Source organism: Moschus berezovskii, chromosome 9 (genome assembly GCF_049115385.1).
Source record: "Moschus berezovskii isolate FMDL1 chromosome 9, NW_MosBer_1.0, whole genome shotgun sequence".
In the NCBI taxonomy this organism is placed as follows: domain Eukaryota; kingdom Metazoa; phylum Chordata; class Mammalia; order Artiodactyla; family Moschidae; genus Moschus; species Moschus berezovskii.
The window spans coordinates 58,485,507-58,504,239 of NC_142468.1; the positions used below are offsets into that span (position 1 = coordinate 58,485,507).

At 41.7% G+C, this 18,733-nt stretch overlaps 1 protein-coding gene across 2 annotated transcripts; it reads right to left on the reverse strand.

Annotated features, from left to right (window-relative positions):
• Window positions 1-284: 284 nt before the first annotated feature.
• CIAO2A (cytosolic iron-sulfur assembly component 2A) lies at window positions 285-18,467 on the reverse strand. Of its 2 annotated transcripts, none has more exons than XM_088839683.1 (5): window positions 18,121-18,467; window positions 14,342-14,506; window positions 6,306-6,355; window positions 1,575-1,624; window positions 285-748 (listed from the first exon to the last, which is right to left on the reverse strand). In XM_088839683.1, the coding sequence occupies exons 1-5, from the start codon at window positions 18,242-18,244 to the stop codon at window positions 730-732; spliced, it is 408 nt and encodes a 135-aa protein (XP_088695809.1). In that variant the 5' UTR covers window positions 18,245-18,467; the 3' UTR covers window positions 285-729. The 2 variants fall into 2 exon arrangements, with proteins under 2 accessions (XP_088695809.1, XP_055292606.1); XM_055436631.2 differs by having other exon boundaries at window positions 1,579-1,624; window positions 18,121-18,466.
• Window positions 18,468-18,733: the final 266 nt, after the last annotated feature.

Below are 18,733 nucleotides of genomic sequence, written 5' to 3' on the forward strand. Positions count from 1 at the left end.
CATTGCAGTGTGCAGCCAGTGTTATGGAGCACTGGCTCCAGGCGAGTGGGCTTCAGTAGTTGCAGAACACTGGCTTAGTTGCTCCCTGGCATGTGGAGTCTTCCCAGACCAGGGATCAAACCTGTGTCCCTTGTGTTGGCAGAGGAATTCTTTACCACTAGACCACCAGGGAAGCCTTAGCTCTCCTATCTCTGATTCTACATAATAATCAGAAAATAAAGGTTTGGAAGTATCTTTCAGTGTTTACACTGAAATTTACAATTAAATAAAAACATTCTAATGTGTGTACAAGAATCATCTCTGTTTTATTTATTTTACAGAGTAATGGTTTAAACTGAATATACTTGGGCACAGTAAATATTTTGACATGAAAAGCATCAGAATGGGCATCAGAAAAATAGCTACTCATCTTACACACAATAACTAGAAAATATTTTTGTCTGATCATTTAAGGGTTACAAATCCTGAGAATGTTAGACATTGAACAAACTAGGTACTACTTTATAATTAAATCTTGCTTGGAAATCATCGTTTAAAAAAATGCTCTGAGGTACAAATCACCTATGTATTAAACATGAATCTTTTACATTTTACAAAGACTTTAAACAAATATATCAAATGATTATACTTCAGTGGCTCTAAAACAGCTATCAGTCAGGTTCCAGGACACACTGTTCCACGATTTCCCGTAAATTGGGGTTCTCCATGGCAGCCGCCACTCGCTCTTTGTCATTTATCTGCTTGTTGACTGCAAAAGACACACATACAATTTAGCATAACTCTGTCAATATACAGCAACAGATAATATTTTTATTAGTTTGTTATTACAGAATTCAATTCCTTGAAAACTTAATGCAAGTTTTGTCTAAACATTCGTAAATTTTGAAAGGAAGACTTAAAGAGAAAAAAAAACTTCCTGTAATTCCAGTTTTGCTTTTCCTGAATTCCATCTCTGTTGTTTTTAAGTGGTTGCCACTTCGTTTCTCTCTGTAGGCCAGAGAGTCTTTATATAAAAAAGGTTCTCAAAAAAAAAAAAAGTTCTTTACTCCCATTTTAATACATTAACCCAGGAAGACTCCATGCTTCCACTGCGGGGGACATTGCAATTTGACCCCTGGTAGGGGAACTAAGATCCCACATGCCACAGAATATGGAAAAAAAAAAAAAATTCAATATAATACATTAATCCAAACTCACAAAGACAACCCCTACCCTGAGCTTCCCTAACACTTTATTTTCTGGACCTCTGATTTCAGTTTCAAATATACAGCTCTCTATCCTGCCACCAAAGAAAACAGTCAAGCTCTCCTCAGAATCTGTAAGTCAAGGTTTCCAGAGCTGTATATTCTTTACAGATGTGTGGCCGCTGGACTAAACCAGTCAATAACCACAGGGCTTAATTCTAGTTCACCCAGAGTTCCATTGAAACAATTACTTTCTTCTCAAGGAAAAGCTAGTAGTTGACTGTGTACTCTTTTGCAAATGACACAGTAGACACGTGGCTGGTAGAAGAACCTAATATCCAACATAAAATACTATATAAAGTTGTTTTCTAATAATGGTTCAAGATTCACTTACTATCTTCCTCTGTTGAGTGGGTTCCTTCAGAAATGTAGATTTCCAACTAGGAAAAAAATATATTGAAAGCAAAACATTTAGATGAGTGAGGTGGAATATACAGTGAACTCCAGAACCTAGGGATGAAAGCCCAATCCTGTTTCCAAAATCAAAGACTTGGGACACATCTTCACACTGTTCACTAAAACAAAGGCTGAAGTTACAAGGATTTTTTTTTTTTTGGTCACATGGGGAAAGTTCACAGAGGTATTCCCATTATTTTTTTATAAACACAAATCTACGATTTTACACAGATGAGATCTCATACATATTCTGCTCCAGAATATCTCTCCCCTGTACTCTGCCTTTTCTTCCCAAACTGGTAACTAAACTTATTCCCTGCCCCACCCCAAAAGAAAGTTACATTCATCTAGTGTACTTTCTTCCATATTTTTCTCTGTACCCACGTAATTTTTCATAACACACACACCCACCAAGGCTGGAAGTTTATTTTTATTGCGTATTTTATAAAAACAGGGTCATGATATATAGTTTTCAGTATCATCATTATCTCTACTATTATCTTGATAAATTTATTTTCAAGTACACCACTGGTTAAGCTTTCCCTCTGGGTCCTGCTACACTCACTTGCTCAAATGAGTTAACCTCCAAGAACCAGAGTTTTTGAGACAAACCTACAAAATTAATGCAAATCTTATGGTAACTAAATCATGCTATATGATAAAGATATCTCTATTCTTCAGGGAACATTGGAGCACAATATCTAATTCTGATATACTTATTCACTACTGAGATAAATGTTTTTCATGCTTATTTAACTTATATGCAGAGTACATCATGAGGAACACTGCGCTGGAAGAAGCACAGGCTGCAATCAAGATTGCTGGGAGAAATCAATAACCTCAGATATGCACATGACACTACCCTTATGGCAGAAAGTGAAGAGGAACTAAAAAGCCTCTTGATGAAAATGAAAGAGGAGAGTGAAAAGGTTGGCTTGAAGCTCAACATTCAGAAAACAAAGATCATGGCATCTGGTCCCATCACTTCATGGGAAATAGATGGGGAAACAGTGGAAACAGTGTCAGACTTTATTTTGGGGGGCTCCAAAATCACTGCAAATGCTGATTGCAGCCAGGAAATTAAAGGACGCTTACTCCTTGGAAGGAAAGTTATGACCAACCTAGATAGTATATTAAAAAGCAGAGACATTACTTTGCCAACCAAGGTCCGTCTAGTCAGTTCAGTTCAGTTCAGTCACTCAGTCATGTCCGACTCTCCGCGACCCCATGAATCGCAGCACACCAGGCCTCCCTGTCCATCACCAACTCCCGGAATTCACTCAAACTCATGTCCACAGAGTCAGTGATGCTATCCAGCCATCTCATTCTCTGTCGTCCCCGTCTCCTCCCACCACAAATCCCTCCTAGCATCAGACTCTTTTCCAGTGGGTCAACTCGTCGCATGAGGTGGCCAAAGCATTGGAGTTTCAGCTTTAGCATCAGTCCTTCCAATGAACACCCAGGATTGATCTCCTTTAGAATGGACTGGTTGGATCTCCTTGCAGTCCAAGGGACTCTCAAGAGTCTTCTCCAGCACCACAGTTCAAAAGCATCAATTCTTCGGCGATGAGCTTTCTTCACAGTCCAACTCTCACATCCATACATGACCACAGGAAAAACCATAGCCTTGACTAGACGGACCTTGGTTGGCAAAGTAATGTCTCTGCTTTTTAATATACTATCAAGGTTGGTCATAACTTTCCTTCCAAGGAGTAAGCGTCTTTTAATTTCATGGCTGCAATCAGCATCTGCAGTGATTTTGGAGCCCAAAAAAATTAAGTCTGACACTGCTTCCACTGTTTCCCCATCTATCTGCCATGAAGTGATGGGACCGGATGCCATGATCTTTGTTTTCTGAATGTTGAGCTTCAAGCCAACCTTTTCACTCTCCTCTTTCACTTTCATCAAGAGGCTTTTGAGTTCCTCTTCACTTTCTGCCATAAGGGTGGTGTCATCTGCATATCTGAGGTTACTGATATTTCTCCCGGCAATCTTGATTCCAGCTTGTGCTTCTTCCAGCCCAGCGTTCCTCATGATGTACTCTGCATATAAGTTAAATAAGCAGGGTGACAATATACAACCTTGATGTACTCCTTTTCCTATTTGGAACCAGTCTGTTGTTCCATGTCCAGTTCTAACTGTTGCTTCCTGACCTGCATACAGGTTTCTCAAGAGGCAGGTCAGGTGGTCTGGGATTCCCATCTCCTTCAGAATGTTCCACAGTTTATTGTGATCCACACAGTCAAAGGCTTTGGCATAGTCAATGAAGCAGAAATAGATGTTTTTCTGGAACTCTCTTGCTTTCTCCATGATCCAGCGGATGTTGGCAATTTGATCTCTGGTGCCTCTGCCTTTTCTAAAACCTGCTTGAACATCTGGAAGTTCACGGTTCACATATTGCTGAAGCCTGGCTTGGAGAATTTTGAGCATGACTTTACTAGCGTGTGAGATAAGTGCAATTGTGCGGTAGTTTGAGCATTCTTTGGCATTGCCTTTCTTTGGGATTGGAATGAAGACTGACCTTTTCCAGTCCTGTGGCCACTGCTGAGTTTTCCAAATTTGCTGGCATATTGAGTGCAGCAGTTTCACAGCATCATCGGCTATGGTTTTTCCCATGGTCATGTATGGATGTGAGAGTTGGACTGTGAAGAAAGCTGATCATCGAAGAATTGATGCTTTTTAACTGTAGTGCTGGAGAAGACTCTTGAGAGTCCCTTGGACTGCAAGGAGATCCAAGCAGTCCATTCTAAAGGAGATCAATCCTGGGTGTTCATTGGAAGGACTGATGCTAAAGCTGAAACTCCAATACTTTGGCCACCTCATCCGATGAGTTGACTCACTGGAAAAGACTCTGATGCTGGGAAGGATTGGGGGCGGGAGGAGAAGGGGACGACAGAGATGAGATGGCTGGATGGCATCACTGACTTGATGGACATGAGTTTGAGTGAACTCCAGGAATTGGTGATGGACAGGGAGGCCTGGCGTGCTGTGATTTTTGGGGTCGCAAAGAGTTGGACACGACTGAGCGACTGAACTGAACTGAACTGAACTGATGACAGGGAAAAATCATAAACTATTATGGCTATAAGAGACCTTAGAGATCTTCTTGTTCAGTTTTCTTTAAAATACGAAACACCACATAAATTCCGTCAATATCATTAACAGTAACTCTTATTGTGAACAACAAAGGAGGTGATATAAAATCAATCTATATTCATTTGTTGGTGTTGTTTAGTCACTAAGTTATGTTTGACTTTTACGATGCCATAGACTGTAGAGTCATAGCCTACCAGGCTCCTCTGTCCAAGAGACTTCCCAGGCAAGAATGCTGGAGTGGGTTGCCATTTCCTTCTCCAGAAGTTCTTCCTGACTCAAGGATCAAACCCACATCTCCTGCATTGGCAGGCAGATTCTTTACCACTGAGCTACCTGGGAGACCCCGTATACTCATTTACTTCAGTAATTTAGGGAAATGTGTGAAATGCCGGGCTGGATGAAGCACAAGCTGGAATCAAGATTGCCAGGAGAAATATCAATAACCTCAGATAGGCAGATGACACCAGTCTAATGTCAGAAAGTGAAGAGGCACTAAGGAGCCTCTTGATGAAAGTGAAAGAGGAGAGCTAAAAACTTGCCTTAAAATTCAACATTCAAAAAACTAAGATAATGGCATCCAGTCCCATCACTCCATGGCAAACAGATGGGAAAACAATGGAAACAGTCACAGATTTTATTTTCTTGGGCTCCAAAATCACTGCAGATGGTGACTGCAGCCATGAACTTAAAAGACATCTGCTCCTTGGAAAAAAGTTATGACAAACCTAGAAAGCATATTAAAAAGCAGAGACATTACTTTACTGACAAAGGTCTGTCCAATCAAAGCTATGGTCTTTCCAGTAGTGTTGTATGGATGTGAGAGTTGAACCATAAAGAAAGTTGAGCACCGAAGAATTGATGCTTTTGAACTGTGGTGCTGGAGAAGACTCTTGAGAGTCCCTTGGACTGCAAGAAGATCCAACCAGTCAATCCTAAAGGAAATCAGTCCTGAATATTCATTGGAAGGACTGATGCTGAAGCTGAAGCTCTGATACTTTGGTCACCTGATGCAAAGAACTGACTCATTGGAAAAGATCCTGATGCTCACAAATTATATGATTCCATTTAAATGAAATATCCAGAATAGTCAGATCTATACAGAAAAAGTACATTAGTGGTTGCCTAGGGATAGGCTTCCCAGGTAGCTCAGATGGTAAAGAATCTGTCTGCAATGCAGGAGACCCGAGTTCAACCCTTGGGTCGGAAAGATTCCCTGGAGAAGGGAATGGCAATCCACTCCAGTATTCCTGCCTAGAGAATTCCATGGACAGAGGAGCCTAGTGAGCTACAGTCCATGGGATCACAAAGAGTCAGACACAAGTGAGTGACTAACATTCCACTTCCAGGGATGGGAGAAGGTTTGGGAAAAATAGGATGTGACTGCTAATTGATATGGGGTTTTTACTGGGATAATGAAAATGTTCTCAAGTAATAGTAGTGATGGCTGCACAATTCTGTGAATATACCAAAAACCATTAAATTCTACACTTTAAATAGGTGGTTGTATGATATGTGCATCAAATCTCAACAATGCTGTTATAAAACAACAACAAAAAATACATTCCTTACCTTATGTTTAAACGGTAAACACCGCTGAAGTTTTACTCTTAAGCACAGCCCTGTGGAAGGGGGAAAAAGAAAAAAACCTCATCAATTATCTTTCTTATTGGTTTTTGAAAAAGGATACAGCTACGTGTAGGCATCTCCATACAAAACAGTAGCTGAAAACAGCTTAGACTCAATCCAACGTAGGCCTTGTTTGAGGCTGGCACCTTTAGCTAGCATCTTTAACATATAAGCACAACCTTAAAAATTCCTCATGATAATCCACTGAGTCAGGTGTTATCAACCCCATTCTACAAATTATGAAACCAAAGTCACAATGTAACTTGCTGAAGATCAAAGAGCTAGTATAGTGACTGAGCTGGGATTAGAACCCAAACCACTGCAAAACCCCAGATCCTTTCTATTACATCAATTCGCCTTCCATCAAAGATCAACTGATTCATTAAACTTTGGAATGCTTACAACAGGTCAGGCCACGCAAAAACTTAAAACTAAGTAAGAGCCACTTTTTAAAGCACTCTCAAATTTGGAATCCTCTATGCCTGCCAGGTACAAACACAGTTGTTTGCGCCAAACAAGATCCTCTGAAGTTCAGTTTATTGCCCCAGTACCAAGTCATATTTCAATATTTTTTTTTCTTCTAGTTGAGCCTTTTAAGAGAAATTAAAAGTCACCTTGGAACAGAGCCTCAGTGCCAGTGTTTCACTTCTTCCCCACCACAAAATAAGGAATACAATTTTAATTAAGTCACCATCCCTAGATGGGTCTCCCTGGTGGCACTAGTGGTAAAGAATGCACCTGACAATGCAGAAGACGTAAGAGACGGGGGTTTGATCCCCAGGTCCCCTGAAGGAGGGCACAGCAACCCCCTACAGTATTCTTGCCTGGGGCGTCCTGTGGACAGAGAAGCCAGGAGGGTTACAGTCCATAGGGTCGCAAAGAGTTGGAAACAACTGAAGTGACTTAGCATGCTAAGTCACTTCAGTCGTGTCCGACTCTGTGTGACCCCATAGACGGTAGCCACCAGGCTCCCCTGTCCCTGGGATTCTCCAGGCAAGAACACTGGAGTGACTTAGCATGCATGCATATAAACCCCTAGATAGAGAAGATAAATCAAACAAAGTACCATCAGGTTTTCTAACAGAATCATTATAAAACTTCCAGGAAAGGAAAAAAAATTAGATGAGCTACAATGAACCTGGGTCTACCTTAGAGTCTACAACATAGCAATTCCATAATAGCTACTAGGGAACTCTAAAGAAAATATATAATTTCCTTAAGAAGGGTCTCCCTTTAGAGTATCTATCTGCCTTAAAGTTTGTCTAGCGGGTTCACCTCACTCTGCTCCTACACTGTCTGTTACTTGAGCATCCTCATATGTTCCAGTAACTGAAACAGGAGGGAAGGGGGCAGGGCACAACCTTTGAAAGAATGATACAGCCGAAGGACACAACATAAACTTTTGTTGCTGTTGTTGTTCGGTTGCTAAGTCGTGTCTGCCTCTTTGGGACCCCATGGACTGTAGCATGCAGACTTCATTGTCCTTCACTATCTCCCTGAGTTTGCTCAAATTCATGTCCATTGAGTCAGTGATGCCATCCAACCATCTCATCCTCTGTCGCTCCCTTCTGCCCTCAATCTTTCCCAGCATGAGGGTCTTTTCCAATGAGTCAACACTGTATCACATGGCTGGAGTGATACTGGAGCTTCAGCTTCAGCACTGAAGTACTGGAGCTTCAGCTTCAGCATCAGCATCAGTCCTTCCAATGAATATTCAGAGTTGATTTCCTTTAGGGTTGACTGGTTTGATCTCCTTACTGTTCAAGGGACCCTCAACTTCTCTAGCACCACAGTTCGAAAGCATCAATTCTTCAGTGCTCAGCCTCCCTTATGGTCCAACTCTCATATCCACACATGACTATTGGAAAAACCATAGCTTTGACCATACGTTTTTGTTGGCAAAGTGATATCTCTGCTTTTTAATATGCTGTCTAGGTTTGTCAAAGCTTTTCTTTCAAGGAGCAAGTGTCTCAATTTCATGGCTACAATCACCATACACAGTGATTTTGGAGCCCAAGAAAATAAAGTCTGTCACTGTTTCCATTTTTTCCTCGTCTATTTGCCATGAAGTGATGGGACGGGATGCCATGATCTTAGTTTTTTGAATGTTGAATTTTAAGGCAGGTTTTTCGCTCTCCTCTTTCACCTTCATCAAGAAGCTCTTCAGTTCCTCTTCGCTTTCTGCCATTAGGCTGGTGTCATCTGCACATCTGAGGTTATTGATATTTCTCCCAGCAATCTTACCCTGTCTATAAAAGCTAACCACACCAGATTCAAGGCCACATTCACCCTCTACAACAGCAGACATTTTTGTCTGTGGCACATGCTTCTCCCAAGGCCGGTCTTGCCTTCTGAGATGGCCCACACTATTTGTGGAGTATGTCTCTCTCTAAAAAAATCCATTTCTTACCTATCACTTTGTCTCTTACTGAATTCTTTCTGTGATGAGACACCGAGAACCTGCATTCATTAGGTATTGAAACCAGGTATGTGATCTCAATTGGAAGACCGTGAATTTTGGCTGGGTTCATTCCTGGCCACTTGGGTTCTAGTCCCAAACTGGGTTTTGGTTAGGTTAGCGTCCTGGCCATGTGGTTTCAAGTCCCAGGCATGATTTTGGCTGGGCTGGAGTCTCGGTAAAGTCCCAATCTGAGATGAATGGTTTCAGGTAAGTATTACACCCATAAACAATAACTGTTTTACAATTCACAAAGCACTTTCTTGAATATCAATATTCTCAAGACAGGCAGTATAGAATACTAAGATAGATACTCTGGGTTCAAAACTGGCTCCACTACACACAAGCTGTGTGACACCAGGCAAGTTACTTAACCTCTCTGAATTTCAGTTTCATTATCTGTTTTCATAAGTATTATAATAGTACCACTAAGTATAAGGTTATTACATATGAGGAGTAACTATATTTTTATGCTTAAAACAGTAGTTGACACATAATTAAGTATCCAATAAATGTTAGCTATTATTATTTTATCATTTTCATTTTACAGTCGAGAACCAAGATAAGTGATTTGTTCAACATCACATAGCTAACAAGTGGAAGGAGCTAGAAGTTAAATCTAGACTCCAAATCCTATGCCCTTCATCTCCTGCCTTCTTGCAAAAGATTCCGTTCTGTTCCGTTCAGTCGCGTCCGACTCTTTGCGACCCCGTGGACTGTAGCCTACCAGGCTTCTCCGTCCATGGGATTCTCCAGGCAAGAATACTGGAGTGGGTTACCGTTTCCTTCTCCAGGGGATCTTCCCGACTCGAGGACTGAACCCGGGTCTCCCGCATTGGAGGCAGATGCTTTAACCTCTGAGCCACCAGGGAAGTCACAAGTGGTTTTTCTGCCCTAACCTGAGGCAGGAGATAGATGGGCCCTGGGGGTAAACAGCTGAAGCTTGTTCTGAAACTCTAAGACAAAAATAGCAGGACAATGGAGGGGAGGAGGCTGGGCCCTGCCCAGTTAAGAGATAAGAAAGTGAAAGTCCTGTCCATGACTCTTTTTGACCCTATGGACTATATGAAGTGAAGTTGCTCAGTCGTGTCCAACTCTTTGAGACCCCATGGACTTCTAGGCAAGAGTACTGGAGTGGGCTATCATTTGGAATTCTCCAGGCCAGAATACTGGAGTGGGTAGCCTTTCCCTTCTCCAGGGGATCTGCCCAACCCAGGGATCAAACCCAGGTCTCCCACATTGCAGATGATTCTTTACCAACTGAGTCACAAGGGAAGCCCAAGAATACTGGAGTGGGTAGCCTATCCCTTCTTCAGGGTATCTTCCCGACCCAGGAATCGAACTGGGGTCTCCTGCATTGCAGGCGGATTCTTTGCTAACTGAGCTATCAGGGAAGTTAAGAGATAAAAGACCACATATTCCTCATTCTTAAAGGAGACTTCCCTGACTACACAGGACGGAAAGGCTCCTTGGAAGTCAGAAGAGAGGGGGCATCACCTCAGAGTAAGTGATTCACAGGCCTCTTTGCTAGAATCTATCCTGGCTAAAAGATGCACGTGCACAAATGAGAGGACCCTGAGACAAACCAAATATTGACTCAGAACCTGGCAAGCAGGACGACTGGTCAAAGGAAACCCGGAAGAAACGCCCCACACAAAGTATTTAAACCACCACTAGGGCATGACTCTGAGTCTGCCCGTGTGTCTATCCACACATACTGTATTCTTTTTTTCCTAATAAACACTTTACTTGTTTCACTACTTTGTCTTTATGGGAGTTCTTCTCTGCAAAGCTTTGGGCCTCATCACTGACCACTGGTTCAGTGACTAGAATTCAGTGCTTTCACTGGTTTCAATTTCTGACCAGTAACTGAAGCCCCACTTTAAGCTGCTGCAGACTGAGGCCACCCAAGATCATACCCACTCACCTTCTTTGCGTCTTCCTTGTCTTTGGAATTACATACCAGGGTAACTGAGTAGGTGACAACCTAAGTAGTGAGAGTGGAACTCTTACTCAGGTGCCTTTCTATGCTTAGTACTGAGACAGGAAGAGGGCAAGGCACAACCTTTAAAAGAATGACTTAGCCTGAGGACGTGACATAAACTGATTAGAACCAAACAGATACAAGATGGTGGACAAGTTGATTTCCACCAGACCTTGAGCCTTAGTATTCGCTCATTGTAACCCATCAGCAAGCTATATGACACACCCACAGGCATCCCAAAAGCTCCAAGGCCAACCATTAAAGTCAAGAAGTAGGTAGTGGCCCAATTCACGAAAATCCTCAACGGTTCCCCCAAAATAGCTGGACTACTCCTCCCATTCATTAGCCTATGAAATTACCCACATCTATAAAAACTGACTACCCCTATACCCTTGCTGTCTCTCTTGCATTCTGGAGGTGGCCCACACTCTGTCCATGGAGTGTGTTTTCTCCCTGAATAAGCCTTCTTTCACTTTATTAATGGCTTGCTCGCTCTTGAATTCTTTCCGGCACGAAGCTAAGAACCCATACTTGGTGGCTGTCTCAGGGACTCAGATGTGACCTGGGATGTGACCATCCTCTCAAGACCCACTCTTTCTTGCAACAATATTACCTGCTCATAGGAAATGCCTTCTAATGCATCAGACAGAAAGATGACTCTCTTCATCAAGTTTTCCAATCATGTTGCTTGAACACAGTTACTATGATACATTACTAGGCAACCCTCTGAAAAGCCAAGGGTCTCAACTCAAACCCATATCCAAAGGGCCAAAAGAGTGACAAAACTCTTTTCAAGAAGTGTACAGAACTGAAATATCAACCATAAACTAATCTTGACATCTTTACAGTTATTTTTATTTCATGTCCTCTCTCAATCTTTATCCACAAACATTTGTTTTAAAATAACTGCAATCATAATAAAAATTCAACTTATCATTCAAGCTTTTTCATACACTTCTCATACAGATACTTTAATTCCTTGATTATATTAATTTTAAATAGAAATTAAGAAATTGCATTATTTTTATATCATATCCTTATTAATAGATACTATAGTTTCTTTCAAGATTTATTATTATAAATGTACCCTATATGTTTTGTACATGCTACTATCTTCTCCTGGGAAACTAGTTCCTTACTTCTTAGGGCAAAAAGAATGAATTTTCTTTTTCTTTTTTTGGCCACATAGCCCAGATTGTGGGATCTTAGTTCCCTGACCAGGGACAGAACCTGAAACAGGAGGGAAGGGGGCAGAGCACAACCTTTGAAAGAATGACATAGCCCAAGGACACAACCAGTTTATTAATTAGAATCAAATGGGTCCAAGATGGCACACAAGTTAACTTTGACAGACCCGTAACCCTGAATACTGAAGATACACGCCCAGAGGCGCCATGACAGCTCCAAGGCTGACACATACATGACAAAAAAGTGGGCTGTGGCCTAATTCCTAGAAATTTCCACTCTTTCCCAAAAATAGCTGCAATAATTCTCCCACTCATTAGCCAATGAAATTACCCAACCCATAAAAACTAACCACCCCACATTTCGAGGCCACATGCACCCTCTGCATCGGCCCACACTCTTGTTCATGGAGTGTTTCTACCACAGCTGCTCTTGCTGTCTGAAATGGCCCACGCTCTTTCTGGAGTGTGTTTCTCTCTAATAAATCCACTTCTTACCTATCACTTTGTTTCTCACTGAATTCTTTCTGCAATGAGACATCAAGAACCTGAGCTTCATTAGATCCTGAAACCAGGAATGTGATCTCAGTAGGAAGACCATGGGTTCTGGCCGGGTTTGAGTCCTGGCACATGGGTTAAGTCCCAATCTGAGGTAAATGGTTCCAAACCCTCTGCAGTGTGCCATCCTTAGGGAGAGCGCAGAGTCCTAACTTAGTGGACTGCCAGGGAACTCCTAGTATGAATTTTTTAATAAGGACTTGCTAATATTTACCCAGAGGCTTAAAAATATTTCAACCGTGTGACCCAATAATTCCACTTATAGGAATTTATCCTGAACCAATAATTAGAGACAAAAAAAATATTTATGTGTAAAGTTTTTCATTATAGTTTATTTATAATTGTGGAAGGCTAGAAGTAGTCCACATGGTTACAAAACTGATACATCAGTGAGATTAGCATGTTCCTATATAACCATATAACTAAAGAATAATATTTAAGGAGAACTAAAAAACATTTCTCATCTATTTCATGCTTTCTATCACTTAACCTCTACAACTCAGTGTGTGTGTGCACGCGTGCACTAAGTCACTTCAGTCCTGACTCTTTGCGACCCTGTGGACTGTATTCTACCAGGTTCCAGTTACCCTTATTATCACTATTTTCACAGATAAGGAGATAGGCTAGAAAGGTTATGTAACTTGCCCAAGGCCACAAAGTGACAGAACTAACAGCTGGAATTTTAGCCTGGAGCACACTTTCTAATGCTAACTTTTTAAGATTTTCTTCTTTATGCATTTGTGGAATTTCAAAATTGTCAACAAATGTTATAATTGTGTTTCATAATTTAAGAAACTCACAACAATAGTGGGAACAATCATAAAATATTTACTTTTCCAAGCCTTTTTATAAATTTGTCTATTTTCAAATAGATAATACAGTCTCGATGTTCAAAAACTTAAAAATACAAAAAGGTATAAAGTCTCCCACCTACCCTATCCCCTATCTGACCAGTTCTCACCATCAGTAATGCCCACCCTATCTCAGCTATTCATTTACATCTTCTTTATGATATGCAACCAAATATAAATATATATTTTTACCTTTTATTACACAAATGTAGGAATATTATACTTTTATTTCCTAACAGTATGTCACAGAGATCTTTCCATATTAGTATATGGAGAGTTCATTTTTTGATAACTGCATAGTATTTCATTATTGATAAATACCATCACTGATTATTTAACCGGTTCCCCACTGATCAAGATTTGGTTTGAAATAAAAACTTCGTCTTTTTTTCACAAAATATACATTCAAAGATATTGATGGTATATCTCACTGCTAACTAATTCAAGTATTGGGAATGCAACCTCTCAAAAAGAAAAGCACCTGAAAAAACACCCTCCCCCCAGGACTCCTGCCCATGCTACACAGAAGCCAAGAGAGCCCCTAAAAGGAGAAGACAGTGAGGGCACAGTGCTAGTCTGACCACACCCATTCCAATCTGCAGACCTGAGGGAGAAGACGGCCCACACCCAGCCTCCATAATTGTAGAGAAGCAGCATGGTGTAGCTAAAGAAAAAACACACTTAAAGTCAGGAGACCTAGGGTTGAGCCTCAGCTTCATCATTTCCTGGCTATGTGATGCTGAGCAAGTCCCTTAAACTCCCTGAGCCTCAGGTTCCTCATCTGTAAAATAAACCTAATATTGACTCATACGTTGATTGTGAGAACTACCGAAAACATTCTGTAAACCATAAAGTATGATCCATGATGCTAATTGTTACTGTGGGTCAGTATCAGCTAGAATAATTCAGTATCAACATATAAATATCTTTATCTAAAATCTTACCAATAAGAGTCGCCAAAGAGCAATGAGGTACCGTTGGCGTGAATCTTATAATAACCAAATAGTCATCTTCATTTATCTCCTGAACCTCCACACAACTTTCCGTTACCACTTCCAGTTCTTCTAAAGTATTGGGCTTCTCTGGGTCCCGGATGGTTCGAATTAAATCTGAAGAATCATCAGAAACAAGGTCTTATGTTAAAACACGGATATTCTAAACACAATTGATTTTGCCAGTCTTAATCCAAACACTGACTTCTTTTTGTTTGAGCAAATACTACAGCCACTCCCCAGATTTCTGACAGAAATTTCCTTTTGAGAAAATCATTTTCATGGATTATTAGTACCTCATGTCCAGTTTCTTGGATCTAATTCTGCAGAGAGAATATGCAAATGGGAAAGTGTTACACAAGCTCAAGAGGAAGAAATAACTTAGTTTCAGGATTTATGGAAATGCAATCTGAATTGTCTTTAAAAATGGGTAACATTTTGGAGCATTTCCAAATGAACAAGTTTAGTTTGCCAGGAACTTAGCATTAAGTGAAGAAGTTAAGAGTTTAGGCCAGCCCATTAAGGGTCTTTTAAAGTCAGCTACAGGCAATAGAATATCTATTCAAGAGGCTCTGAACAAGGGGATAACAGGGACAGCGTTACACTGTCAGCTGGTAACTCATTCACCAGCTGGTAGACTCACACTAAAGAGCAGAGCCAGGGATACTGGATGAAAAAGCCGAGCCTAAAACAGGGACGTGACCATAGTAATAGAGAGGAGAAGACAGACACTGAAGTAATTTCAAAGGCAGAATCGACAGACTCTGACAATTGTTTGGACATAGAAGACAAAGAAAGAGAGAAAAGGAAGATGACTCAAATTGTAAATCTAACTGCCTGGAAGAACCAAGATAGAATGAAAAAAAAAAAAAGGAAGAGAAAAAAGGAAGAAATTTGGGTGGGAACTAAGAAAAGTGGATTAAATCTCACATGTAATCATTCTGAGGTGCTTAAGGGGCAAGCCAATGGAACATTCCAGCAACACTGAATTGCAGCATAAGGTTTAAGAGAACCAAGGCTAGAGTGGCTGTTGAACACATGGGATTCACAAACAACAGTGAGTATAACCTTAGTTTTTAACCTTTGCCAAACATGGGAACCACTAGGAATGCTTCAAAAGCAAACAAAACAAAAGCTGGTATCTGAGCCCTCCCCAGGATTCTGATTTAACTGATTCACAGGAGGACTTGGGCATTGAGACTTTAAAAAAAAATCCCTCAGGTTATTCTTATGTGCAGCCAGGTGGGGGAACAGCAAATGTAAAGGGAAAGAGACCCAAGGATAGATCTGTAGGAAGCACCTAACTTGGGGATCAGAAGGAAGCAAAGCAAAAAGCAGTAGAGAAGGAAAGAGGGGATGGTTATTAACATCAAATACTGCTGAAAAAATCAGGTTACTGAGAGCTAAACCAGGTCTCTGATTTATTAGTCAGGAGGTCACCTGCAAGAAAGCACTTTCAGCAGAGAGGTGAAGGCAGAGGCCAGCTCGCAAAAGGGGACGTGAGAAAGAACTGAAAACATAATCCTAGGACTTTGGAAGGGAAGAAGGAAAGGGCAAAGGGCAGTGGGTTTTAAAAAAGCTAGAACGGTGACAAGGATGAGGGAAACGAGTATATATTTTTACAACTCAAATAGAGGCAGGGACACTGAATTTTAAAGAGACTGGTAAAATAAACAGGATTGAACGAGATCAAAGATGTGGGAAGCTAGGTTGGCATTGTAGAGGAAAAGGCTTCCTTCTTACACTGAGGTTGTAGAAGACGGAAAAGGAGAATAAGTAATGGTGAGGTAGAAAAAAGCAGGAGTTCACAAGGGACAAGTTTGATTTCTCAGGACTAAGGTTTCCTTCTACTATTTACAGCACTCTTGTAATCAGAAATCCTGCTGGGAAAAACAAATCAATCAAGCTCTACTTTCTCCCCAGCAACTCCTGAGCTTATCATTTGATTAGAAATAGAATTTGAGAATGGAGGCAGGAAAAAGAACCTTTGCAAGACTTGTGAAACGTGGGGCTCAGGGAAACAAGATTCTTAAAAGGAGTTAGTTCCCCCTCATCCTAGGCCTTTTTCCCTGTAAGGCTCACATACATAAGCTGTATTATATTGTTTATATGTTAAATGACTCTAAAATTAAATCTCACCCCTTATTTAACTTCTCTACTGTTCAGTGATCTGGATTAATTTCTTTAGAAAGAAAGCAATGTTGCTCTCCTCACATTACTCCCTTGACTAAAATTCTTCTACTGGTTTTGCACTGATATTAAATTTTCATTTATACTTAAACCTTCAGGATCCAATCCAACTTGCTCTGTAAAACAATTTTTGACCACACCTCCACATTTAACCACAAACCCTATCCTGTAGCCCTGCCTGCCGTTCCCTAAACAAGTTATTTTCTTACCTCTATAATCTTGCTTCTTCCTTCTGCTCAGTAACCCATGTACCCTTTAAAGGCCCAGATCCTAATGCTTCAAGGCCCAATTCAAGTGACCCCTTCTCCTTAAAGTCCTTCCAGATCCCCTAGTCAGAGATTACTGACTCTCTTTCCTCTCTGCCTGTATTTCTCATACAGATGCTTGCACTGCACATAATTTCTTAAAATTCTATTTCTGTGTATAAAGGTCCCCTTCAAGGTAAGTGTGAGGACAAGAAATCTCCCTCTTCCAAAGTTGTAGCCCCAGTGTCCTGTTGTCCCTAAATGCTGGAGACGGAGACCTGACAGGACAGGAATCTAACTGCTTTGGGGAAATCATTCCATTCACACCAGTCACCTGACTAGGGTTAAGTCCTAACCTAGGAAGAGGTAAACCAGAGTAGTGCCAAAGGTCTTTAACATCCCTGGCTTCTTCTACTGGTCTATAATCCTTACCTGCATTATTTGCATTCTTGTGGTTAGACTTTTACCCTGGATTAGGGTTAGCAGGAATCTCTGAGCGCTAGTTAAATCCAGTCTTTGTAGTTTCAAAAACAATGCTAATTAAGTGCAAAAAGGCAAGTCACAAAGCAATGTAAAGTGGTGAAAAGTGCACCAAGTTAGGAAACAGAAGAGCTTTGGTTTTTGCTGCTTCCTTATGGGCAGAGTGGCCTCCAGGTAGTTGTCTAAACCTGTTTCCTCATCTGTACAATGAAGATGGTTCCAGGGGTTGAATTGAGAATATTCTATGTTCAATACACACATGAAAGCTATGTGTGTTATATGTACATATAAAACTCAGTGCGTGTGTATTCTTTTGCACTCCAGGCGTGGGCGTGTTAAAGAAGTGTCATTTCATGGCCAGGCTCGTGGGGACCTCTTGCCTACTGCCTCTGCAGAAGAGACTGGCTGTGACCTTGGGCCAGACAGTCACCCAGCAGTATCCTCAATGGTGGAAAGAGGAGTGTGTGTCCAGGGTTAGGGACAAGAAGGAAGGAGGCTCAAGTGCGGCAACTGGGCCAGTTCTGCTTCCTAATCAAGCATCTTAAACGCCTCTGCCCAGAAATCTTGAGATGACCACTAGAACATGTGGCACACAAGGGAAATAAGCCAGACTCGGCTTGCTCCGGATTTAGCAAGAGCCTACGTCTTAAGACCCACATGCCCGCGTAATTTAAGACTCGGGACAAAAAGCTTCCTACTCTTGCCGAGGAGATATAGCAAAACACCCGAGTTTACACTCCAAACCCTCAGGTGAGGCCCTCGTTACCTCTGCCTCCACGTTCACCACCAAATGGTACCCTGCACAAAATTAATTACCATAAACTTCTAGCGCTTTCTCTTCCATGATCCGGGGCTGCCGGGCAGCTCCCCGCTCAGAGAGGCCCGAGAGCCACAGGAATCTGCTCAGCGTCCAGGAGAGCAGTCCGGACACCCGCTCCATCCTTACGTTCCGCCATCCCTGGCGACTGTCCCATCCGAGCCACCGTCTCTCAGTAGCGAGCCTCGAGAGTTATCAACTTCCTGGTCTTCAAATGGGCCAACAGAAGCCTAAATGTCCAGGGGAGCAGATAATAGGCGGGACCTGACGGATTGTCGCGGAGGACCTAGGGAAAGTAGGCGCAAGGACTACAAGCCCCAGTATGCTTTGCTCGGTTTCGGCGGGGCAAGAGGAAGAGAAAAATTTCTTGGAGGCACGTGAGGCGCGTTGCGTGCTGGGACTCATGGGCGTGTTCTCTGGAAGACGGCGAGCTGCATTATGGAACCTGTAGTCTCTGAAGCTGGCGGGGGTCGGGGAGTTTTTGGTGGGAGGTAACAGAAAATCCCATGGATGGAGGAGCCTGGTAGGCTGCAGTCCGTGGGGTCGCTAAGGGTCGGACACGACTGAGCAACTTCACTTTCACTTTTCACTTTCCACTTTCACACATTGGAG